The sequence below is a fragment of the Prionailurus viverrinus genome, chromosome D4 (assembly GCF_022837055.1).
Source record: "Prionailurus viverrinus isolate Anna chromosome D4, UM_Priviv_1.0, whole genome shotgun sequence".
NCBI classification, from domain to species: Eukaryota; Metazoa; Chordata; class Mammalia; order Carnivora; family Felidae; genus Prionailurus; species Prionailurus viverrinus.
Genome location: NC_062573.1, coordinates 11,647,474 through 11,674,566, shown reverse-complemented (window position 1 = coordinate 11,674,566; position 27,093 = coordinate 11,647,474). Strand labels below are relative to the sequence as shown.

General features: G+C 42.9%; 1 protein-coding gene across 5 annotated transcripts in view; it reads right to left on the bottom strand.

Moving 5' to 3' along the window:
• ASTN2 (astrotactin 2) overlaps window positions 1-27,093 on the bottom strand; it is an 876,392-nt gene that overhangs the window by 11,121 nt on the left and 838,178 nt on the right. For all 5 annotated transcript variants that reach the window (XM_047831063.1, XM_047831064.1, XM_047831066.1 and 2 more), the window contains 2 exons: window positions 4,825-4,925; window positions 2,699-2,882 (listed from right to left, as the gene is read on the bottom strand). In XM_047831063.1, coding sequence (XP_047687019.1) covers window positions 2,699-2,882; window positions 4,825-4,925 — 285 coding nt within the window. The remainder of the gene's footprint in view (window positions 1-2,698; window positions 2,883-4,824; window positions 4,926-27,093) is intronic.

The window sequence follows — 27,093 nt, the reverse complement described above, 5'->3', positions numbered from 1 at the left end:
ATTTATGTCCTTGAGGGCCATAAAGGATCCCAGAAGGTCATAAAGACAAAGTCAGGAGTGGAGCTCTGGTTTACCTTCCACCCAAACTCTCTGAGCCCTGTGGGAAAGGCCAATAAAGTGGGATGCTTTTCCCTGACCATGGGCAAGATGGCAGCCCAGATGACTCACACAGTGGCTTTCATCTGAGGCTCTGGGCTTCTGCCTGTCTACTCTCTTTTAGCTTTTATCTAAAGAAACTTCCTTTCATGTGAAAGAGAGAAAGTTATAGTCCAGGACCCAATGGGCAGATAACGTCTATTCCAGGGAGAGATCCCAGCTCTCATCTGTTCCCTTGAGGGCCTCAAATCCTTGGAGGGTTATTTCAAGTGTTATAAGGGCTCAGGGTAAGAGCTCAGGGCAGAATCAGCCTCCATATAAAACTCTGTGCAACCATGGACAGTTCACTTGACCTCACAGGGCCTCCAATTCCTTATCATCCACAACATGAGAATACCCTACTTTGCCCAGCTTACCCGGGTAATTTTAAAACTTTTTAAAGCATAGAGTGCTACCAACTAAGTATTTCAGGAGGTCAGATGATGCTCTCCAATGCCACCAGTACCACCCTGCCCCAGAACACCACACTGTCTCCCCTGGATTATTATAACAACGGCCTCCAGAGCCTCACTACCTCCCTCCTGTCTTGACCCCTCTCCATGTTTCCAACAGCAAGTCAGAGGCATCTTTCTTCCCTGAAGATCAGCTAATATCACCCCCTTCTGAAAAACACTTGAAAAGCTTCTCATTACCCTGGGGAGATAATCCAAACTCTTTAACCCTACTTAAAGGGCATTCAGGACTGGCCCCTGCTGACCTCTCCCTTCTTATCCCTTCCCACTCCTGCTGTCACACACTTTGCTTCAACTACAGGGAAACTCTCTCAGTTCCTCTACACACAGTGTTTACCAAGTGTAGAAGGAGTTCCCCTGGGGAAGGAGAAAGGGTTTGAGGTGGTACTCAAGACGATCACAGACACAGCATTAAACAACAATGAATCACACTGGGAAAAGCAGTTAGATTCTCTTTTTCATTCTCTTCCCCTCCTCCAGATTACTTTAAAAAAGAAAGTCTTGGTTTGAGACTGTGTCTTTAGTACTTCTCTAACACTTGCTAATCTCCTTTTTAAACTCAGAGTGTCAGGCTCTACTAGGATTGAATAGCATTGTTTTCTGTTTTTGTTTTTTGTTTTTGTTCTTTTTTCTCTTCCCTTGTATCAAATGTTTACATTTAATTTTCTTTTTTTTATTATAATTTTTAAAAAATCTTTATTTTTTTCTTGAGAGAGAGCAAGAGAGAGAGAGAGAGAGAGAGAGAGAGAGAGAGAGCGCGCATGAGCAGGGGAGGGGCAGAGAGAGAGGGAGACTCAGAATCCTAAGCAGGCTCCAGGCTCTGAGCTGTCAGCACCGAGCCCAACGTAGGGCTTGAACTCACAACCCACGAGATCATGACATGAGCCGAAGTCAGATGCTTAACCAACTGAGCCACCCAGTCACCCCTACATTTAATTTTCTATTAAGGGTAGTTGGTGCCCATTTTCCCTTTACAAAATGATATGGTGTTTTCAAATATATTATCAATGAGAAGTGAATCTAAGATACCAAAACAAAACAAGTGTTTACAGTATGGCGATATGTAGAAACTCATAAAAGTGGCAGGCAGATGATGAAAATTTGAGGAAAACGCTGGCCTGATGTAACATTATCTCCTCTGTGCATTCCCTAGGCTAGTCACAATGCCCCACACCCTCCAATCCTCCTCCCCTTCCTCTAGTCTGACCCTCTTCACCCTGTGGGTCTTAGTCTCAGCACTTGGAAAGCCTTCACTAGGTTACCTAGATCAGATGTCTATCTCTCACCTTCCCAAAGGACCCTATTCTGTTATCTCTTTTACTTATTCCTATTCTTTCAATTGCTTAAATGCTTAATTACCTCCAACAGTGAGTTTCTCTCCTTTTACTACTGCATGGTCAATAACCAACTGGTAAGAGGTGCTACTAAAAGTAAGTGATGAGTGAACGAATAAGTGAATGTTGTTAGGCGCAAGGCATGAAATGCAGCCACCATTTCATATACTACTTTGTGAATGAAGCTTCACAAGATAGGGACTGTGCCTTTGTGATGTTTGAATCCCCCATGGCATCTAGCACCAGTGGCTGGCATAGTCACTGCCGATGACAGAAGTCATGGCTTAATACACATTGAATATAGAAATGTATTTAGTAATGGTCACTAATGGACTTATTCTAGAAAACCTCAGGCTTCTTATGGAAGAGTGGGGAGAGCCCTAGATTAGAGGCCATGAGTCTGCCACTATGCCCTTCTATCATCCTGGTTAGGACACATAACCCTCCAGGAGTCCATGGTTCCTGTCTCTAACCCTGAAGGTGGAAGGTGGGTGAGGAAAGCGAATGATGGAAAGGACAGTAATGTCTCTCTCCTATCTGATATTCCAGGAGTCCAAGAAACAAAAATTCCAAGATTCTGTCATTCTCCCTGCCCATTTCCCATCTCTAATCCTGACAGAACAAGAGTGAATGATACCCTTATTTATTTGACAAAGCCCATTCTTAGCCTATGGGAAAAAAAAAAAAGGTCCAGTAAAATCACACAGAAGTAAGAGGAATCTGCCACTCCACTCATACTCACACAGCCATCCGTACCTGGGCCCCAGCTCGTCCTCACTCCTCCAGACAAAGTCACCAAACTTCTCATAGTGAGAATTGTAGTGGTGCTGTACTCGGAACAACATCGAGGCTGAGACCTCCATCAGCGTGTTGTAGGCAGTCTGCTGCTCCTTTCCACTTGTGTACCCATTGTACAGATTGTAGATCTTGTCTGCTATCTCTGAGGTGGGGAGAAATATAGGCACAGATCACTGTACAGCAGGAAAAAGTGAGCATGGAAACATGCCTTGCAACAAGGGAGGCACATTTGTGCGGGACTTCGCATGCATAGTATTTGGGGGCAGACAGACCTTCAGTCCACCTTGAATATCATTGGCTAGTTATGCTCAGTTTTCCCATCTATCAACTGGAGACAAGGATGTCTACTCTACAGGTGTGCTGGAAGGGTGGAATTAAAAAGTGAATGTAAAGCATTCGACACGGGGTCATAATTTGCCAGCTTCATTGTCAACAAACATTTGGTGCCCATGATTGAACAGAAAATTCCAAACAAGTGCAGACGCTTAAATCAACTGTCATGGGCTCATCTCAGCAGTCTACTTCTACATCCCCTCTATAATATTTCCAACACAGCTCCATGATCAGGTCTAACAGGTGTCCATTCAAAAATCTTTCAGAGGGGCACCTGGATGGCTCTGTCAGATAAGCATCTGACTTGAGCTCAGGTCATGATCTTGCAGCTCATGGGTTCGAGCCCTGCATCAGGCTCTGTGCTGACAGCTCAGAGCCTGGAGCCTGGTACAGATTCTGTGTCTCCCTCTCTCTCTGCCCCTCCCCGACTTGTGCTGTCTCTATCGTTCTCAAAAAAAAACTAAACATTAAAAAAAATTTTTTTTAATCTTTCAAAGAAAAATCAGACTCTTCTGCTGGCCATTCACAGCAATTTCTATTTCTTTAGTCATTCCTATTCAATTGATGTAACTTGAAATCATCATGGGCTGCTCTCTTGAATGGAAGGACCACTCTTTCATGTTTGAAGACTCTGACCAAAATTTATGTACGTCCCCCCAAGTCATCGCTAATGGCAATTGCCTCCAGAAGAATCTTGGAAACTTGCATTAAGATGGGACATTTACTTCTCATTATTTCCACCCTGGTTTTAATTTTTCTTTCTTTCTTTCTAATCCCATGCATATGTTATTTTAAAATAATAATAATAACAATAACAATAAATGACCAGGAAACCATCTCAAACCCCCTCACTTTTGAGATTCAATAGCTCTTCAATAGGAGGACTATCTTGTCTTGTCTGATACCACACAAAGTGCTTATTATTCGACTTATTATTCAGCCATGTGTAGACATGTCTGTCTGTCTGTCTGTCTCTCTCTCTCTCTCTCCCTAGAATGTGAACTCCTAAAAGGTGTAGAGCATCACTTGTGTACCAGCGCTCTTAGGAAATATTTGCTCAACTTGAAGTGAACCACCAGGACTCACAAGTCACCATTACACTCTGGCCAGTCCTGATGTAGAAACCATACCTATAGGTTGGCGAAGAACTAAGTATGTGGTGGATGTGACCGACTGGTTCGACTTTTTTTAGGTGTTTTGCCCGAAGTTTACAACTTCAGGGACCAGGAGCAGCAGAAAGGTCCAATCTTGCATGCTAGCTCTCACTGATAGTCACTGACTTCAGCTCTAGGCTGAGGATTCTGAGGCCACCCCTGGGCTAGATGGGAATGTGTGCTATGAGGACCTAATGATAGTAGGTTGAGTCATCTTCTACTGTCACTGATACGCCAGCTCTGGCACAGACTGAAATGGAAAAAAGTGACTGGTCTCCCAAAGCCTAGGCTAAGGGGCAGGATACAGTCATGGGGCCCTGACTGTCTACCATCCTTGCCTCTAAACCAGAACACAGACAAATTCTATGAAAGAGGAACAAGTCTCTCCACTGGCTAAGATACTGCTGGACAATCTCAATTTCCTTTAGGCCTTACTTAATTTACTTCCGTGTGCCTCCTGTCCCCTTAGTCCTTTCACTTTTTTCTTTCTGTGCAAATACGTGTATGTGGCAGGAAAGGGGTGGTGGTTAACTTCTGGGTACAGAACTTAAAGGAAATATGGGAATTTCCTGGGAAGTGAAGAGATTGGTCACCTACCTTCTGCTTTGTTGTCATCCACCAGTGGACAGGCCGTTCTCAAGGTCACTGTGCTGAGTTCCGAGTGCCTCCCCCGTGTATCCACGGCATACAAAGTGAACCTGTAGCACAGCGAGAAAACAGAGCACTGGGTTGTGACTTCAGAGAAGACCCTGGAAGGTGTAAGGAGGAACACAAAATCATAGTACAGGGGTAATGGTCAATAGAAGTCAGGGAGGCTTAGCCTCTAAGATAAATGATTTGGGGAAAAAATAGCAACCATATAGCATTTATTGGGCACCAATCATCTGCAGGGCACCCTGTACTTACTCCTATTTTACAAGTAAGCAAACCTAGAAGGCAGGGATTATTATCACCTGAACTTCACCAATGAAGAAACTGAAGCTTAGATTTTATATCTTCCTGTGGTCTCGTAGTTATTTGGGGACAGAGCAGTCTGAGTCCGGGACTTCAGAAGTGAACCCTAGTGGTGTCTTGGATGGCTAGAATACTCATCTATGTTCTTTCATTCATGCAGTGAACAAACACTTACTGAGCATTAACAATGTGCTAGCAGTCATTTTATTCAGACACTACCTAAGCTAGGTATTATGGCTGTGTTTTATCAATAAGGACATTGGTCCCAAAGAGGTCAAGTAATTGTCCTATTATTACATATTAAGTAAGTAGCAACAGGGGACCACAACTTAGGTCTGCCTTAATCCAAAGATTATATTCTTGGGACACCTGCATGGCCCAGTCGGTTGAGCGTCCAACTCTTGATTTTGTCTTAGGTTGTGATCTCAGGGTCCTGGGATCGAGCCCCACATCAGGCTCCACGCTGAGGGTGAAGCCTGCTTAAGATTCTCTCTCTCCCTTTCTCTCTCCCATCTTTCCCTCTTCCTCACTTGCTCTCTCTAAAAAGCAAAATCAAAACAAAGATTATGTTCTTATCCACACTGCCAAATCTAACTCTACCTTTTATCTTTCATTAGCTGGCTCGGAGTGCTGGCAAAGGTAAGGAAGTGTGGGCCAATACCTAAAACATAAGTCTTAAGAGGCCTAAACATGGGGTATTTGGGCCCCATCTTCAAAAAGAACCTAATCTATTCATCTGCTTTCTGGGGATTTGGGCTTCCGCCTTTGGTATAAGAACAATAGCACTGTGATGTGGGCATTCTCTCTCTCCTCCTGTTGTATCTCTGCATCATGAGTGGAGCTCAGTTCTACGGCTTACTACATCCAGTACCATTTAGGTCAAGAGAAACAGTGGGGGGGGGGCCTGGGTGGCTCAGTGGGTTAAACGTCAGACTCATGGTCATAGCTCAGGTCAAGATGAGATCAAGCCCTGCATCTGGCTCTGCACTGGCAGCATGGAGCCTGCTTGGGGTTCTCTCTCTTCTTCTCTCCTTGCCCTTCTCCTGCTCATGTTATATCTCTCTCTCTCTAAAAATAAATAAATAAACATGAAAACAAAATTAAAAAAATAAAAGAGAGAAGCAGTGGTGACAGAGGGAAGAGCCTGGTCCTGGAGATGGCCAGGTTTGGGTTCACGTTCCACTCTACTTCCTTGCTCTGTGACCTTGGTCAAGTCACTTCCCTTCTCTGTGCTCACTTCATCTCTCTGTATCACGCATCTCTGTTAAGGAGGCCACTGCCCACTTCGTGGGTCAGTGTGGATGAACATAAAATGTTAAGTGCTACTTGAGGTGAGTAATGATTGAGAAGCCTTGCAGAGGAGTTAGAAGGAAGATCACGAGGAAACTCCAGGATACGAGAATAAGCAAGTGGCAAAGTAGGAAGGTAAGGACAGTACTGGGTACCACTGTGTAAGCAGTTACTACCCACACAACAACCCATCTAGAAAGCAGCAGAGGCAGAATCCAAACCCTAGCCTGTAGCTCCCAGAGGGTGTATATGTCAGTTTGAGTACAACGGTATCCCTGGCATTTAACAGTACTGGGTATATATGATAGACACCCAGTAAATATTTGAGTAAATAAATGAACCTGAGCATACCACATCTTTTTTTCTTTTAGTTTGCTTACTTACTTAATTTATTATTTTGATAATTACTATTTTTTTAATATGAAATTTGTTGCCAAATTGATTTCCATACAACACCCAGTGCTCATCCCAACAGGTGCCCTCCTCCATGCCCATCACCCACCCTCCCCTCCCTCCCACCCCCATCAACCCTCAGTTTATTCTCAGTTTTTAAGAGTCTCTTATGGTTTGGCTCTCTCCCTAACTTTTTTTCCCCTTTCCCTCCCCCATGGTCTTCTGTTAAGTTTCTCAGGATCCACATAAGAATGAAAACATATGGTATCTGTCTTTCTCTGTATGACTTATTTCACATAGCATAACACTCTCCAGTTCCATCCACGTTGCTACAAATGGCCAAATTTCATTCTTTCTCATTGCCAAGTAGTATTCCATTGTATATATAAACCACATCTTCACGTTGCTACAAATGGCCATATTTCATTCTTTCTCATTGCTATGTAGTATTCCATCGTGTATATAAACCACAATTTCTTTATCCATTCATCAGTTGATGGACATTTAGGCCTTTCCATATTTTGGCTATTGTTGAAAGTGCTGCTATAAACATTGGGGTACAGAGAGATCAAGAGAAAATCCCAAATAGGCTCTGCACTGTCAGCATAGAGCCCGATGTGGGGCTTGAACTCACAAACCATGAGATTATGACCTGAGCTGAAACCAAGTCAGATGCTTAACCAACTGAGCTAGCCAGGTGCCCCCCACATATAATTCCTTAATTTCAGTTTCTACATTTTCTACAACAAAATGGGGATAATTGTAGAGATAATGTATGATTATCTCAAATATTACATAGAGTGATACATGAGAGGTGGCTTGTAAGCTGCAGATTTTTTTGAGGGGGGGAGGGGCAGAGGGAGAGAGAGAATCTTAAGCAGACTCCACACCCAGTGCGGAGCCTGATCTCACAACTGTGAGATCATGACCTGAGCTGAAATCAAGAGTTGGACGCTTAACCCACTCAGCCACCCAGGCGCCCTGCTGCAGATTTTCATAAAGACCATGTAAAGAGCACTTATTTGTGCAAGTGTATACCTTTAAAAAATGGTTTCTTGGGGAAGAGGAGATTCATTCCAACTGAAGGAAACACAGAAGGGCATAGTGAATGGAATATGTGAATTAGCCTCAAAACATGAGGAGTTGGAAAAAATTTTTAAACACTGCTTTCCCATTGGCCACTTATGTTTCCATGGTATTTCTGCAATATATTTCCTCCACCAAGAGGGTCCAGGGTCACCTCTCTGCTTAGCCAAGCAGCATGAATAACAGCATGCTGGGGAAGAAGCAGTCTTACATTTTTAAGTTACAAAAACCTGGGTGGAATCCTTGTTTTCCCCAATTGTTGGCTGAGTATTCTCTGGTGAAATTCTCTATTTCTCACAAGTTTGAGATCAAGACTCAATGATGGAGCAGGCCTGGCTCAGTCTTTGCTCCTAAAAGGTAGCTTCTATTTGTGTTATTAGGGTAACCAAACATGTCAGTGGAGGCCTCAGGATGGAGGAAGCCTCAGGCCACCCTGCCAGTGGGGGGTGGAGGGGTGGAGAAAGAGGAAGATGTCAACCTCACAGGCCTGGGTCAAAAGTCACAAGGCCAAGCACTTTCTGCCCGTCTCAGCTGTAATTGTAGAACTGTTCCAGAGACACATCTGAAAGCTGTTAGGGGACCAGGCAGGGCTTGGAGGGGCTCTTTGTGAGAGGAAGAAAGTGGCGGCCCCTGATGTGGAGAAGGGTGGGGAGAAAGGAGAGAAAGAAAGAGAAAGAGACCGAGAAACAGACACACAGACACACCCATAGAGTAGAGTGAAAAGCAGGGAGAGAAAGAGAGACTGAGAGAAGGCACAGGTGAGACTTCTGTGTTTCTCAGGGGATCCGGAAGGGTGCCCACCACCATCTGCTCAGTTCTTTCATCTTCTCTTTGCCCACTGAAGCAGGCTGAGATTCACTGACAGTTTGAACTAGAACTCCCAAGCCATCCCCAAACTCCATATACTTATTTACAGGTGGAGAAATGGAGGCCCAGAGAGGAAAGATTCTTACGTAAGGACCCACTGCCAGTTAGTTCAGAGTAGACACTGGCTTTTCTGACTCCTCCCCCAGTGTGCCTTCTATACACTAGACTGCTTCTGGTATAACTGGCTGACTTAGGTCCAATTGCACCTTTGGGATACTTTTATTACAAAAGAGGGGGCTCCAAGAATGAAGTGGGATGAGCTGTTTAGGAACCTGAAGCTCCAGACTCCAACCCGTGCTGTTCCTTCCTCCCACTTTGGTTTAGGGGAAAGAACACTGGCAAAGGTGCCTGAAACAAACAGAACAAAACAGACAGAAATACCATAAATGCAGAGAACAAAGTGGTGGTTGTCAGAGGAGTGGGCTGTAAGGGCATGAGCAAAATGGGTGAAGGGAAGTGGGAGGTACAGCCTTCCAGTTATGAGTAAGTCATGGGGACAAACAGTACAGCACAGGGAATATAGTCAATGGTGTTATAAGAGCTTTGCATGGTGACAGATGGTAGTTACACCTGTGGTGGACACAGGGTAATGTAGAGAGTTGTCGAATCATTATGTTGTGCACCTAAAACTAATGTGATATAGTTTGTCAAGTATACTTATATTAAAACAAGCAAGAAAACAAACAGAGTTCATGTCCCAGGTTTTCCACACACTGTGGCCTGTGAGATCTTGGCTGTCTAAAGCAATATGGTGTTGGGCGCCTGGGTGGCGCGGTTGGTTAAGCGTCCGACTTCAGCCAGGTCACGATCTCACGGTCCGTGAGTTCGAGCCCCGCGTCAGGCTCTGGGCTGATGGCTCAGAGCCTGGAGCCTGTTTCTGATTCTGTGTCTCCCTCTCTCTCTGCCCCTCCCCCATTCATGCTCTGTCTCTCTCTGTCCCCAAAATAAATAAACGTTCAAAAAAAAAAAAAAAGCAATATGGTGTCAGTGAATTGTGATTTCAATGTGGGGGAAGTGCCTTGGGATTGACTACTCAAAGGCAAAGTATTTTTCAATTTCCTTATCACCCTCAGGAAAAAGTCCAAAACCCTTACCACAGGCTCCCAGGGTGGCTCCTTGACCTTTATTCATTTGACAGTACTGGATCATTGAACTTCAAATAAACTCCGGCCACACCTCCAGCCTTGTTTACCAGTCTTTGCCTACTATTCTGTTTCATAGTAGAACCTTATCCAACTGCTAATGGTTCCAGAACATGGATTCTACCTCTTTGCCTTTGCACATGCTACACCCTCTGTCTGGGTTGTCCTTCCCCTTCTCCACTCAACCCTTCCTTTCCACCTTGTCCTTGGAGCATCAGTCAAACCTCATCCCCTCCAGTAAACCTTTCTCCATGCAGTGAATAGTGCCCTAGTATAGCACATGCCGCATTACTATGTCAAGTGCTCATACACTTCTCTCTTGTCCCCATGACATCTTCAGGACCAGAATATTGCTCTGCCCATCTCCATCCACCCACCTACACCGGGTGCTCAGACACCTAAATCACATGATGCTGAGCAAGTACTTTCCAGACTGAATGGCAGACTGAATGAATGACTCAATCAACTATGAAGTAGTTCCCTTGTCTGGAAATCAGCTTCCCCATTTGTAAAATGAACGAAAGGTGACTAGGTTGAAAGGCCATCATAAGAGATGAGATGACAGAATGGCTAAGAGCATGATCTTGGAATCAGGCAGTTTGGTTTTAAATTGGGGCTCCCTATTTATTGCCTGTGTAAGGACTTGTGTCAATTTACTCACCTGTAAAATAGGAATCAGGATATTAAAACCTACTGTATACGGTAGTGGTAGCATAAAATGAGATGTGAGTAAGTGCTTATCATGATGCCTGGCATGTGCTAACATTCAGGGAGAGTGAGCTGTGGGCATTATTATCAATAATATTGTTATTATGACGGTGCTCAAGGCTCTGACCCCTCCCCTCCCCCTCCTTCCAACATCCAGAGCGAGCTGTCCTAGTAGAAATCAGAGGAAATTGGGTGGAGAGGAAGCTGTTGTTGGTCCCATCCAAGACCCCCAGACCCCCTCACAGCAGGGGTGAGAGAATGAAACCGAGAAGTTAATTGGCGGTGAGAGCTTCTCATGGATCTGACAGGGGGTAAGAGCAGGGATAGAGCCCCAGAGGCCCACATCAGGACCAGGTCCCCGAGAGTACGGGAGAATGCGTTTGAAGTCTCCAGGCCAACGCCTGCTCTTCCCCAGCCGCCACATGATTTAGGCATTCTGGGGAGGCAAAAGTCTCCTCGCTGATTTGAAGGGAAACAGATGTTTCCAGGCCAGAGGCCCTGGTCTTGTAAAATGCTCCTTCCCCCCACGCAGCTTTGGCAAACAACTTCCCGTTAGTTTAAATCCCCCCACTTCCCCACCCCAACAAACACACACCCAGTCTACCATCACTCCCCTCCCCACCATTCCCAGCACAATGTGGCAGTCAGGGTGGTGGGAAAAACAGAGTCCCAGCTTTGGCTCTGGGTCCAAACAGCTGGATGGCCAGGGACACTTGACTGCCCTTCTCTGGGTCTCAGTCTCCTGTCTCTGGAGTGAGGGAACTAAACCAAGACCACCTCTAAGGACAGGCTAGATCTGATATGTTAGGGACTCATGATTGTTTTTTCCTCTGAAAGAACTGATATTATTCATTCCAGATCCTACTCCATTGCAGTCTATAGCAAAGAGCATGGGACTCATATCAAGCCACTCTGGTTTTAAATCTGGCTAGACTCTGTCAGCTATCTGGCAAGTAATGACTTAACCATTGGGCCTTGGTTTCCTTACCCACAAAATGGGACAAAGGTTCCATCTCACAGCATTGTGAGAATTAAATCAGAATTCAATCTCCCATATTTTAGGTCTCTTATGAGTGAAACTGAGTGTCAGACGTCTTTCCTTACACTACTCAAAAGGCACCGATTTTGGAGCCTGACTACCTGAATTCAAATGTTGGTTGCACAACCTACATTTTTTGACCTTCAGCAAGTTAATTAACCTCTCTGTTCTTTAGTGTGTCTTGTCTTTAAAGTGTGGATGATCACATTACCTCCTTCAAAGGGATGTTAGAGGAATAAAGTACTCAATACACTGCCTGCCACAGGGTTAAGTGCTAAGTAAGCATTCACCACTATTCGGGGTGTGTGTTGAAATTATTAGTCTCTGCTAGAATGATTTTAAAAAGTGAGCCCCCCCCCTCCCCAGTTCTTTAACATTTCTCTCATTGAGACATGGGGGTTCGATGGCTCTTCACCTTGAATTTTGGTGGGTTCAGGAATGTGTTGACTAGTAGAACACAGCAGAAGGGATACTTGCTGTATGACTTTTGAGTCTGGGTCATAAAAGGCTATGCAACTTCTACCAAGCTCACTGAAACTCGATCGAAGCCCTGAGCCTCCATGCAAGACATCCAACAGCCCTCAGGCCACCTTGGAGCAAGGAAGCCAGGACACAGGGGGGGAGAGGCTGATGTGAGCAGACCTGATGTTCACGTAATCCCAGCCCAGATGAGCAAAAGAACCTTCAGGTAATTCCAGCCCAAGTGGTCAGGTCATTCATCCCTGCAGCTGAGGCTCCAGACTTCATGAAGCAAAGACAGCTGATTGTGCTGAGCACTGTCTTGGTGCCTGACCCACAGAATCCATTAGCATAATCAAATAAGTTGGTTTAAGCCACTAAATTTTGGGGTCATTTATGACATCATCATCAACAGTAACTCTAACAACTTCCAAGCATCTACAGCAAGGGTCAGCAAACCATGGCACATGGGCCAAATCTGGTCTGCCACAGGTTTCTGTAAATAAGGCAGAGCTGAGTAATTGCAACAGAGACCATGTGACCCACAAAGCCTAAAAGGTTTACTATCTGGACTTCTAGAGAAAAGTTTGCTGACCCCTGATCCAGAGTTTTGACACAGAACTTAACACAAAGCACTTCATGCAAAATCATTTTGTGTACATTATTTCATTTGATGCCAGGGTTAGAAATCATTCCTGTTTTACAGACAGGCTCAGTGAGTCCAGATGACTCGTCCAGGGTCACACAGCTCTTCTGACCCCAAGTCTAATGTCACAACTGCTTACTGAAGATCCGGACTCCAGTTTGGGTTCAGACACTGAATAAGCAACATGGCCTTGGGCAAGTTCTATTGTGTTTTGTTCTCAGTTTCCCAGCCTGCGAAATGAGGGGATTGGGCAGGACGGTGTGAACCAGTGCCAGAATTCAGATGTCCAAAGTTCTCCCCAGCTGGGTGCTGGCCATCAGGCAAAATCTCTCTGTTCATCAGTCCAGGAGTATCAAAGCAAGGCTTGAGAATGAACAGCCAGGGGCTGTTATGGTTCCCTGCTCTGTTCCACATGCAGCCCACCTACTCCCCAGCAGTGAAAACCAATCTTTTTATATCCCAACTTGGGCTGGCAACTTGTGCTTTCTGCCAACATAAATATTTGGTTACAGTGCCCGGCACGGAGAGACTGTCATGGTATTAAGGACACTGATCCTGGTTTCTACTTTCAGAGCAACTCAGTCTGAGGCCTGATTGGGAGGCCAGTGGAACACCTGCTAGGTGCCCGGCACTCCACGCAGCAGGGGAAAAACAGTTGGGGAGAAGACGAGTGTGGTCCTTGCTTTCCAGGAGCTTACAGAAGAGCAGCGATATGGTTGAGTGAAGAAATGGGATGCAGTGCTAGGAGCACTTCGATAAAAATTTATTCCCGTCCTTCCATTTCCTTCAGATGTGTTCTTTCTTCTTTCTTTAAAACAATGGACTAAAGCCTCGGGTAGGCATTCGAGGACTGCCCGGATCCCCTGTCAGCTGCAATCTATCGGGAATGTCAACCACCTATGACAATCTCGTTTTCTCCTACCAAAAAAAACAAAAACCAAAAACCAAACAAAAAACAAAAACAAAAACAAATCCACCTTAAAAAACCCCTATAAGGGGACAATCTTTATACCCCCCACCCTGAAAGCCTTAGAAGACTGAAAGAGCCAAAGGATTTTAACATACAAAAACTAGGTGAAAGGTCCATTTGAGCTCATTCATTTACCTATCAAGTATAACTTGACCCTTCTTGAAAGAAAGATTCAGGTTGGCACTTAGCTTTCAAGGCTGTTCTTGTTTCCCTTTCCTTTTCTTCTTGTCAGTCCCTTCCTTTTCTTGACCTTCTTCTCTCTTCCTTCTCTTTTTCCAGGGAGTAGACTACATGGTAACACACAGCTAGACTGACCACTGGTCTCAGTTGGAGGATGTTCATCTTTTTTGTTTGCTTGTTTGTTTATTTATTTATACTTATTTATTTAGAAAGTGAGCACACACACAAGAGGGGTGCAGAGAGAGAGAGAGAGAGAGACAGAGAGAGAGAGACAGAGAGAGAGAGAATCCCAAGCAGGCTCCACGATATCAGCGTAGAGCCCAATGCGGGGCTCAATCTCATAAACCATGAGATCATGACCTGGCCCAAAATCAGGAGTCAGATGCTCAACCGACTGGGCCACCAAGGGGCACCAAGGATGTTCATCTTTTAATAGGTTGTTTTAGGTCAAAGCAGACACAGACTAATTTTATGGTTTCAAATCAAGGAATGGATGCCTTATTATTCCATGATTCAATTTAAATTTGTATTCCTGGGATCTTTAAAGCAAATTGTGGCCTTTTTATTATATATTTATTATAAACTGGATAGTCTTTCTAACACACCTAGGTATAGACAATAATTTTTAAGTGACTACAGTTATAGGAATTTTTTTGCAGAAAAGTATAGCTTAGAAGTATGTAGCATTGAGACAGAGGGCAGGATTTGAAGGTTTAACCTTGTCTTTAACTAGCTATGGAAGTTTGTCCAGATTATTTAACTTCTCTGTAGTTCAGATACCATTGATATCAAACCCCACAGGGATGCTGTGAGGGCCAAATGTTCATTATGGATGTGAAAGTGCCTTAGAGACCCCACACACACTTCCTGGGCACTCACTCTGTATCGGAGCACTGTGCTGGGGGCTTTTACACAGTTGTCTTCTGTTCTCTTTAAAACTGCCTAAGGGGTACATATTATTAAATCCACTTTACAAGGAGGCAAATGAGCCATGGAAATTTGAATTGACTTTTCCAAGGCTGCACAGATAGTTCAGCTAGGCCCCAACATAGGTCTCCCAACTGAAAGTTCAGTGCCATTTCCAAACAGATAGAATTGGTAACTATTCATTGGTCCCAATTGGACCTTGAGTCACAGTTTGGAGGAGGTTAGAGCTGATTAGGAGGATGAACTCCATGTTCCCAACTTTTGACAAGGAAGCGCTCTTAGTACAGCAACACCATCATCGCCCATCATCCATTTTCAACCCTGGCATTACCCCTCTTCCTATGTCTGACCCTGAAGTCTTTCTCTTCTTCCTTATTGCCTTGTAAAATTGCATTTGATCCAAGTCAAGCTCAGAGGAGAGGAGGCCAAGCAGAGGTCTCCAACTTGGAATTATCCTTGGGCATTAAGTCAGGCAACACTATAGGCAGGATGGTTCTTAGCTACCTCAAGTTGAGCTCAGTTTCCACCTGATGTGTGAGCAGTGTTTTCCCACAGGTGGAGGAATGGGTGTGGGAAGAAGGGCCAAGCCCTGCACTTGGGAGTCTGAAGGACTGAATTTGTACCATGGCTGTCCATTTCCTATTCCTGTTTTCTTTGACATCCTTGGTGTCCATAAATGTAAAAAGTGGAGTTAACAGTATCTGTCTCACAAGATTGTTTTAAGAACAAAATAACATGAAAAACACCTAGAATAGTGCTTGGCACTGTAAATATCATCTTACTTGTCTTGCTTCTTCATAACACTCAAATGGGGGGATAAAGTGGAAACATTGATTCCTGAAATCAAAACCCTGGGCAAAGGCAATCCTCCTGGAGGGTATCATGGCAACAAGGCCACTGTTTTCCATAATGTTTAGTTAGAACTCCAGCTCAGCCACTGGGTATGTAGGCAAATCACATCATGCCTCTGAGCCTCAGTTTCCCTTTCCTTCCCCAGGAAAGGGAAATGAAAGCAAAAATAAATAATTGGAATTACATCAAACTGAAAAGTTTTGCAGTTAAAAAAGCACCATCAACAAAATGAAAAGGCTACTTACTGAATGGGATAATATATTTGCAAATGATATATTCAATAACAGGTTAATATCCAAAATATCAAGAACTCAAACAACTCAACACCAAGAAAAAAATCAGATTAAAAAAATGGACAGAGGACCTGAATAGACATTTTTTCAAAGAAGATATACACATGGCTAACAGACATATGAAAAGATGCTCAACATCACCCATCATCAAAGAAATGTAAATCAAAACCACAATGAACTATCACCTCACACCTGTCAGAATGGCTAGTATCAAAAAGACAAGAAATAACAAGTGTTGATGAGGATGTGGAGAAAGGGGAAGCGTCATGCACTGCTGGTGGGAAGGCAAACTGGTGCAGCCACTATGGGAAACAGTATGAGGGGCCTCAAAAAATTAAAAATGGAACTATCATATGATCCAGTAACTGCACTTCTGAGTATATACCCAAGGAAAATTAAAACACTATTTTTTTTTAGAGAGAGAGAGCACACAAGTTGGGGAGAGGGGCAGAGGGAGAGAGAGAGAAACCCAAGCAGGCTCTATACTCAGCGCCACGCCCAACATGGGGCTTGATCCCATGACCCTGGGATCACAACCTGAAATCAAAAGTCAGACGCTTAACCAACTGAGCCACCCAGGTGCTCTAAAATACTAATTTTAAGAGATAGATGCACCCCTGTGTGTACTGTACTATTTACAATAGCCAAGACTGGAAGCAACCTGAGTGTCCTTTGATAACAGATGGATAAAGATGCGGTACATATACACAATGGAATATTACTCAGGTATAAAAAAGAATGAAATCTTGCCATTTGTGACAACACGGATGAACCTAGAGGGTATTATGCTAATAAGCAAAATAAGTCGGACAGAGAAAGGCAAAAACAAAATCAATGGACAAACAAACAGAAACAGACTTATAAGTACAGAGAACAACTTGGTAGTTGCCATGTGGGAGAGGTTGGGGGGGATGGGCAAAAAAGGTGAACAGAATTAAGAAGAACAAAGTTCTAGTTATAAAATAAATAAGTAATGGAGATGAAAAGTACAGCATAGGACATATAGACAATAATATTGTAATAATGTTGTATGGTGACAGTCAGTGACAACACTTACCATGGTGAGCACAGAGTAATGTACAGAATTACTCAATTACAATGTTGTACACCTGAATTAATGTAACACTGTATGTTAACTATACTTCGATAATTGAAAATATGATAATATAAACAGATAAATAATATCTGCTTTTTTGCTTTTTCATATAATTGATCACTCTTGTTAATCAACTGCAGTTTACTTAGCTCAAAAATTTCAAGTCCAGTCTAGTTACCATACAGTGTTATATTAATTTCAGGAGTATGATACAGTGATTCAACAATTCTATACATTACTCGGTGCTTATCAAGATTGTACCTTTAATCCCCTTCACCTATTTCACCCATGCCCCATCAACTCCCTTTTGGTAACCATGAGTTTGTTCTCTACAGTTAAGAGTCTGCTTTTTGGTTTGTCTAATTTAGTATTTTTTTTGCAAAGGCCAAGATTTCACTCTTTTTATGGCTGAGTAATAGTCCATTGTATGTATGTGTGTGTGTGCAGACACACACACACACACACACACACACATACCACATCTTTTTAACAATATCTGCTTTTAATAGTATGAGAATTAGAGACTATGCACGCAGTCAGCTACAAACTGAGGGAGGTCTGAACCTTGGGCTTCCCTGGCTTTGCCCTAATCAGCACTATGACTGTGGGTGAAGTCCTTCCTCATGGATTTTGCTTTCTTTTCCTATAAAACAATGGGTCATTAGATGTCTTCGCTGGTGAATTCCACCAAATTTTAATAGCAATCAACACGAATCCTACATAAACTCTTCCAAAAATATAAAAGAGGAGGGAACACTGCCAACTAATTATATGAAGCCAATATTATTCTGATACCAAAACCAGAAAAGTCATCAAAGAAAGAAAACTACAGTCCAATATCCCTTATAAATATAGATACAACAAAATCCTAAACAAATCCAGTAACATGTAAAAATGATTATACATCATGACCAAGTGGGATTTATCCCATGAAAGCATGACTGATTCAGCATATGACAATTAACTAATATAACACACCCTATTAATAGAATAAAGGACAAAAATTATACAATCACCTCAATAGACACAGAAAAAAACTTTCATAAAACTCAACATCCCCTCATGATAAAAACACTTGAACTATGAATAGAAGAAAACCACCACAACCTGATAAAGGGCATCTGTGGAAAGCTCAGAGCTAACATCATACTTAATGGTAAAGACTGAAAAACTCCCCCTATGGCCTAGAAAAGACAAGGAGACTGACTTTCACTATTGCTATTCAGCACTATACTTAAGGTTATTGACAGGGTATTTAGGCAAGAAGAAGAAAAAAAAATCATCCAGATAGTAAAGTATAAAACTATCTCTATTGGGGTGCCTGGGTGGCTCAGTCGTTAAGCATCTGACTCTTGATTTTGGCTGAAGTTTGTGAGGTTTGTGAGATCGAGCCTCATGTTGGGGCTCTGAGCTGACAGCATGGAGCCTACTTGGGATTCTGTCTCTCTGTCCACCCCCTCTCTCAACATGAATAAATAAACTTAAAAAAATAAAACTATCTCTGTTTGTAGATGACATAATCTTGTATATAGAAAAACAAAGGAATATACACACACACAGACACACATACACACACAACAGATCTTAAAAAGAAAGAAAACAAATTCGATAAGGTTACAGGTAAGATAAATATACAAAAGTCAATTGTATTTTATATACTAGCAGTGAACAATCAGAAAATGAAATTAAGAAATAATCCCATTTCTAGTAGCAACAACAAAAAAACCCACTTAGGAATAAATTAAACAAAAGGCATGCATGACTTATACACTGAAAACCATAAAACACAGAAAGAAATTAAAGACTTAAATAAATGGAAAGACATCTTGTGCTCATGGAGTGGAAGATTTAATGTTATTAACACCGAAATACTCCCAAATTTATCTGTAGATTCAACACAACTCCATTAAAATCCCAGCTGATTTTTTGCAGAAAATGACCAGCTACTCCTAAAATTCATATGGTACCCAGAAGAGCCAAAATAATCCCCCCCCCCAAAAAAAATGTTGGAAGACTCCCATAACCTGATTTCAAAATTTACCACAAAATTGCAGTAATCAAGACTGTCTGATACTAGTATAAAAATAGACATAGATCAATGGACTAAAATTGAGAGTCCAGAAATAAATGCATACATTTATGGTCAATTGATTTTCAACAAGAGCAAAAGAATAGTCTCTTTAACAATAGTCTCTCCAGTAAATGATGCTGGGACAATTGGATAGCGATATGCAAGAAAATGAAATTGGACCCCTATCTCACACCATATAAAAAAATTACCTCAAAATGGATCAAAGACATAAACATAAAAGCAAAAACTAAAAAAACTCTTAGAAAAAAACCTAGATCTTCATGAGCTTAGATAAGATGATGATTTCTTAGCTATGACCCCAAAAGCACAACTAAAACAAAAAAAAAATAAGAGAAGTTAGACTTCACGGAAGTTAAAAACTTTTGTGTTATAAAGGACGATATTAAGAAAACAAAAACACAACCCACCAAACATGGGAAAATATTTGTAAACCATGTATCTGGTACAAGACTAATATTCAGAATATATAAAGAAGTATTGCAACTCAACAACGGAGAGATAAATAGCACAGTATAAAAATGGACAAAAGATTTGAATAGATATTTCTCAGAGAAGATACACAGCTAATAAAAATATGAAAATATGTTCACATCATGAGTCAGCAGGGAATGAAAATCAAAAGCATAATGGGACACCACCTCTTACGCATTAAGATGGCTATAACCAAAAAACAAAAAAACAAAAACAAAAAACAAGAAATAAGTGCTGGTAAAGATGGAAGAAATTGGAACTCTCATATATTGTTGATGGGAATGTAAAATGGTATAGCCATCCTGGAAAACAGCTTGGCAGTTCCTCTCAAAGTTAAAAAAAAAAAATTAATGTTTATTCATTACTGAGAGATAGAGACAGACAGAGCATGAGCAGGGGAGGGGCAGAGAGAGAGGGAGACACAGAATCCGAAGCAGGCTCCAGGCTCTGAGTCGTCAGCACAGAGCCCGACACGGGGCTGGAACTCACGGACCGTGAGATCATGACCTGAGCCAAAGTCGGACGCCCAACCGACTGAGCCACCCAGGTGCCCCTTTCCTCTCCAAGTTAAACATAGAGTTAACATGACCTAGAAATTCTATTCCTAGGTATATACCCAAGAGAACTGAAAACATATGTCCATTAAGAAAAAAGTGTACACAAATTTTCATAGCTGCATTAACGGCCAAAAAGTAGAAAACAACTCAAACGTCCATCAACTGATGAATAAACAAAATATCCATACAACTGAATATTATTCAACCATAAAAAGGAATGAATTCCTTATTCATGCTACAGTATCACTGAACCTTGAGAACATTATGCCGGCTGAAAGAATTCAGACAGGCCATATGTCGTGTGATTCCATTTCCATGAAGTGTTCCCAATAGGCAAATTCCTAGACACAGAAAGTAGATTAGTGGTAGTCAGGACAGGGACGCGGAGACAACAGGAGTGACTGCTAATGGATATGGAGTTTCTTTTTCAGATGATTAAAATGTTCTGGAATTAGTTGTAATAATCGTACAACTTTGTAAACATTGTAAAATTCACTGAACTGCATACTTTACAAGGGTGAATTACATGGTATGTGATTTAGATCTCAAAAAAGTAATAAAGCTCTATAAACAAACAAAGCCAATGTGTCACTCTACAAGAATCCTGTGTCCATAAAGGTGGCCGTGGCAAGGATCGGATCTTCAATATCTGTAGCTTTCTGACCTCTGAGTTTGAGAAAGCACCTTCTGCCTCAGCCTCTGTCCCATATTTGCTCATATAAGCAGAAAGGGTTACTTAAAGGGGAAACGGGACCTTCAATGAAAACTTTTTTAAAAAATAAACGTTTATTTACTTATTTTGAGAGACAGAGAGAGAGTGTGTAACAGCATGGGTGCGAGTGGGGGAGAGGCAGAGAGAGAGGGAGAGAGAATCCCAAGCAGGCTCTGTGTTAGAAGTATATTAGAATACCATTCAGCTGGCTGTATTTTTTTCTTCATAATATTTATGAACTTCTAATATATAGTTTCCTTGTTTGTTATATTTACCGAGTTTGTCACTCCTGCTTGGATATAAAATTCACAAAAACAAGAATGGAGTCTGTTACAGTCACTGATATATCCCTAGTGCCAAAAGTTTAGGTAGCTCACTGGGACACCTGGGTGGCTCAGTCAGTTAAACGTTCAACTTCGGCTCAGGTCATGATCTTGTGGTCTGTGGGTTTGAGTCCTGCTTTGGGCTCGGTGCTAGCAGCTCGGAGCCCGGAGCCTGCTTCAGATTCGTGTCTCCCTCTCTCTGTCCCTTCCCTGCTCATGCTCTGTCTCTCAAAAATAAACATTCAAGAAAATTTTTTAGTGACTTGAATCTGAATATTGCACTTTTAATCCCAAGCCCCTGATGTATCTTTCAGAATAAAACCAAATAATGTTTAGGGGTGCCTGGGTGGCTCAGTGGGTTAAGCGTCCAACTGAGGCTCAGGTCCTGATCTCATGGTCTGTGGGTTCGAGCCCTGCATCAGGCTCTGTGCTGACAGCTCAGGAGCCTGCTTTGGATTCGTGTCTCCCTCTCTCTGTCCCTTCCCTGCTCATGCTCTCACTCTCAAAAATAAACATTAAAAAAATAAAAAAAAAATAGAGCTAGATCATAAGGTAGGCTAGATCATAAGGGTTTCTTGAATACATGGATATGTACATATGAATACATATAAATGTCTGTCCGTGTGTGTGTGTGTGTGTGTGTGTGTGGAGTATGAGTAGAATGTGAGATATTGCATGTGCATTGCTTAGGAAGAGGATGGATCCTTTTTCCTACATTCAGCATTGGAAAGCTAGGGGAAAGAAAATGTGGAGAAAAAGGAGGAAAAGGGATTATAGTTTTCACAAACTCAAAAACTTAGGAAAGTCAGTCCTTTTGTAGCTATTAAAACAGCTGTTTGGTCATTTTATAGTATTTCTGTAAACCAATGTGCACCTAAGCGCCTTGGCTGCAGCTACTAAAAAGCAGGTGTGGCCCAGAAGCCCTGTGCACACAGTCCCTGCCCATCAAGGGGCTCTCAATTTACTTGACTAGACTATATACACACACACATACACACACAATTCATACATATGTATCATCTTTGCCAATCATTGACTATATGTTATCTAATTTACTCCTTACCACAATCTTAAGTAGATCATATTATCTATATTTATCTATGCTTACAGATGAAGAAACAAAGTCTCAGAGAGATAAAATGAAATGCCTGAGTCACCTGGTGGTAACTTCCAGAGTAGGATCCAATCCCAGAGCTGTCCTGACCTCAAGTCTGCATTCTTTGTAGGATACAGTATGCCCATCATGAATTAACATGTCAGTCTTAATCCAAAAGGCACTTATATATGATCTGAAGATAGTAGTTTTGTCTCCAATGCACATATTTTAATCAAACACCAATGCTTCCTGTCCTGAGTTCCTGCCGTCTTGTGACATTGTACTTTTGTTCCTGAATAAAAGCAAAGGATTCTTTCTGTTGCCATCTTAAAACAAACAAACAAACAAAACAAAAGGCACTTATAATCCTACGTGAACAGATAAAACATGTCTCCAAGAACCAATGGTGAACAAGACAGGATAGAAAGTTAGGCACTGGTCGAACTAGTTCAGAGAAAAAGTAAGGGGGTTGGCAAAGTTCTTCCTTAGGGGAAAGGAGAGAGCTATTACCTTCACCTGTTCAGGAAGGCAGAGCAGTAATAGAGGGCAAAGTTAAGGGGTGCGAACAGAATGATTGAAAGATCAGTTCTCCACGCCAGGCTGCCAAATAAACAGGTCACGGATGACGAAAGCACACTAGATATGAATGTGCAGTATCTCAGTAGAACTCCCAACAGAGGTGGTAACCACTGAGGAGCTGGACGCGGCTGCTCAGAAAGCCCTGAGGGAAGCCTCGTCTGTGTCAGTCCTGAGCTCCAGAGAGAACTCCCAGTGTTCTCACCAGCTGAGAAATAGCATCAGGACAGAGTCTTGTCAAGTAGCTTATTCAACCCTTTCACCTAAGGCTCAGAGAGGGCAATCAACTTGTCCTAGGTCACATAGTGAGTTCAAAGCAAATCCAAGATTTGAACCCAGACCCCCTGTCTCCAAGGCAGGGTACTGTACTGACACTTAGCACAGTGAGCAGATTCACAGGGGAAACTACAAACAGGGCTGAGAGCAGGGTACCCTTCCCCAAAGGTGTCTCCCTGCCTCTATTCCACTTAGCAGGACCGGCCTGGTGGGTCCCCAGGCAGCCTTTATACTGGGCAGTTTTTACTCTGTTTTGATTTTATTTTTTTCCTCCTCTCATTCCGTTGATGCTCGCTCTCTGGGCCATACTGACCCATTCTCTGCTCGCTCATATGGCCCAACTCCCCGCTTCTTTGCGGCAGCCATTATGTCTGATAACTGTATGTCATGCACTGTGGGTACTACATGACTGATCCTGGTTTTCCCAAGAAAGGGGTTCTGCAAAGAAGGTGCCTCTCCCTCACCCACTACAGTAACAGGCTCAGAGCGGTGTCATTCCTCTGGAAGGCTAAGTGCCCATTATATGGCAGAGAACAGGTCTGCATTCAAACCCAGGACTGTCTGCCCCCACCACCAGGGCTGCGTCCTCCCCACGACGGTGTCCCTCTGTTCTCACCAGAGGGTCTGATCACTGCTGTGAACTTGGGCAACCTCACATAGCCTTTGTCTCGTATCTCAGAACCCCAGCCACCATCCGGCTCCCTTTGCCCATGAAGATAAGCCTCTTTGGTCGACTGGACACATCGGCCTTAGAAACCTTGAGCTACCAGAATAAGGGCAACGGGCTGGCTGGGCACAGTTGGGGCATCCGGCCCTGATAAGACCTCGCCACGGCTGGACAAGCTCTCAGAGACGTAAGACTTTGCGTAAGCACGAGATTAGAAGAATACATTATTAAAGTATTTATTTCTTTTCTTATAGGTATTGACATAAAAAGGGGGGAAAAGGGTTCCCAGGAGAGATAAGACCTAATGAGACTTTCTGCGGCTTGGTTTTAAAAACATGGCTATTATGGAAATTAAGTTAATATTATTAATAAATAATAAATAACAAAAACTGTGTCAGCTGCAACCAGCTGGATGTTCAATTGGCTAGCGTATGAAACGAGAGATGCCATTGGAAATTAAAAAGGAGAGAAGTGAGCAAATAAATAAACAAACATAAACTCACTTTGCTCTTTGGACCAGACTGATGACAAGGAGACAGTCATCTTCAAGTGGATCTTTAATTTTAATTTCTTTTAGGATAAAAGAAAGTACTCTGAAGCAAATGTGACACAGCCCTGGCAGGTATTAATCCTGCACAGTGGGCACACGGTGGCTTATTGTACTGGCTCCGTACTTTCTGCATTTTATTTTCAGTTTTGTGATTAAAGCAAACAAATGAACACATCCCTGACACCTATCAATTTACACTTTGCAAAGCTTATTACGCAAATAACCTTGAAAGCAAGACAAAGCAGGCTTTATTGCCCACATTTTACATTCAGAGAATTTGATGTCTGCAGGGAGGGTGGGGAGGGAGCTCTTTAATCAAGGACAGACACATAGTGGCAGAGTGATAGAGCTGGCACTTAATTTAACTTCTGGTTGAGGGCTCCTTGTGCTATATTCACCTTGACACTGAAGACACAACTGCTCCCTCTTGCAGAAAAATCTCTACAGGGTCTGGGTTGATCCAAGGACAGACACGGCACCAAGACACTTCTGAGCTCAGCGTCTCTGCTAGTCTACCCACCTTCCCATCACTCTGCTCTCCAACAATGAAACTTGATATCACTGGTCCAGTAAATGTTCCCTAAAGCCTAGATACAAGGCTGGGACTCCTAGGTAGCTCTCTATAGCACTCTGCTTCACATTCATACCAGCCCATTCTCTCTGTGACCTTTATTGTCTAGTTCATCTTTGTGAGTTGGGATGCTGCACCTGAGTGGGTTTTTTCACCTCCCCACCTTCCTCAGATGGAACGCAGACTATGAGGGAAGGCAGTGCAATGCCGGTGGTTAAGGATCCAGGGTGTTAGCATTAGAAAGACCTATACATGGGCCCTGTTCTGTGCTCCACCTCTACGAACCTCTATTTTCTCAACTCTGTACAGGAGATAATAGAACTCTGAGGACAGCAGGGTTTTCCGGTTTTGTTTTGTTTTCAGTTTTGGTTGTTTCCTTTACCTAGCCGTTCTTACTCCTTTTTCTGGAAGCATGGTGCCTGTGTCCACTTAGCAACAATTTTTCCACCTCTACTGTGATTTGAGTGGGACCGTCCATTTCATGTCCCTGACTCCCACCACAGAAATGGTGAGATAACCCAAGCAAAACAACCAGATTCCTTTCCTGGGGATTGATAGGGATCTCTTTCTAAGATCATAGGTCTAAAGGACCATCAAAGACTCTAGCTGCCAGGGTCATGAGGAAAACCCAACTCAAAAAGCAGCCAAACACACGGCAAACTTGAGACAGACACAAAGTCCATATCCTATTATCTGAACTCCTAGATTCCGCTGAATCTAGGGGCTGAAGCCAGCACGTTTGTTGAATTTCCCAGTTACACAAGAAAATAAATTCCATTTTTTTCCACAAGCAATTTTGATTTGAGTTTCTGTTACTTGCACTCATGAGTCCAGATTCTCCTATGTCCTTCTGAAATATCCTTTAGAAAGTTATTGTGAAGATAAAACAAGTTAATGTTTAGTCACACACTTAAAATAGTATCTGCTGCATTTCGAGTTGCCCAAGATGGTGGGGAGGAGATTAATAGGACTGTGGTGGACTCTCGTCCCAGAAGCGGGACTGCTCTTCTGCTTGGCTCTCCAGCTCAGCTTAGCGACCAGCAAATAAAATCCCTGCCACTGCTTGGTCACGTGACCTTGGCCAGTTCTCTCTCCGGGCTCTGGGAGAGACCCATACCTGTTTTCACGGGGTCAATTGCTTCTCCCTCAGAGTCTTAGTACCTAGGACATGAAGCCATAAGTGACACTGTCCTCATCTATCCTTTATTTGCTGAGCACACCACTGGTATGCGAGCTCTCTGGGAGAAAGAAACTGTATCTCATCTCCCTTCAACCCCATCAGCCCCCACATGGTTGTGGCACCCATAAAGGATCTCTTGCTGTTTCCGAAACAGATGCGAGCCAAGTACTCTTAAAAATTTAGAAAGGGAATAATGGGAACTTTTGCCAACTCACATAAGCTCACTTTTTTTTTTTTTAAATCTTCCAGAGGATAGGTATAGCCCACAGTAGGTACTTGGGAAATATTTTCTGGTTGTCGACAGTACTGCTCTTCCTTGGGCCAGCCTAAGAGGCAAGGGATTGAAGTAGAGTTCTTACCAATAAGCATCATGCAGGATAAATTTGTACATGCTCATGAGCTGTTTCTGGCTCATCCCTCGCCCTCCCATGTCCTGCTCATCTGACACGGTAGATTTCAACCACCCTCTTTCTTCCAATTCTGGCTAACACTAGACTTCACTGTCTCTCATTGAGGTCTTGGGAACAGCTTCCTTACTGCTTCCTACAGTTCCCTCCAACTTCCAATCTATCGTCAGTATATCAGCCAGACGGATCTTTCTAAAGTGCAAATTAACAATGTCTATTGAGCATCTGGCTTAAAACCTTTAATGACTCCTTTACCCCTTAAGATAAAGTCCACACTTCTTGGCCTAGCAAGAGAGTCCCTTGCTCTTCAATAACTTTGTACATATGACTCCCTCTCCGTGGAAAACCTTTCCCCTTCTCTGTCTTCATCTTCCTGATCCTATTTATCCTTTAAAGCTCAACTGAAATGAAATGTCACCCTTCCTGGCCAGCTTTCACTGGACTGAGAGGCATCGCCTCCTCTGAGCTCGCTTATCACGGGCCACA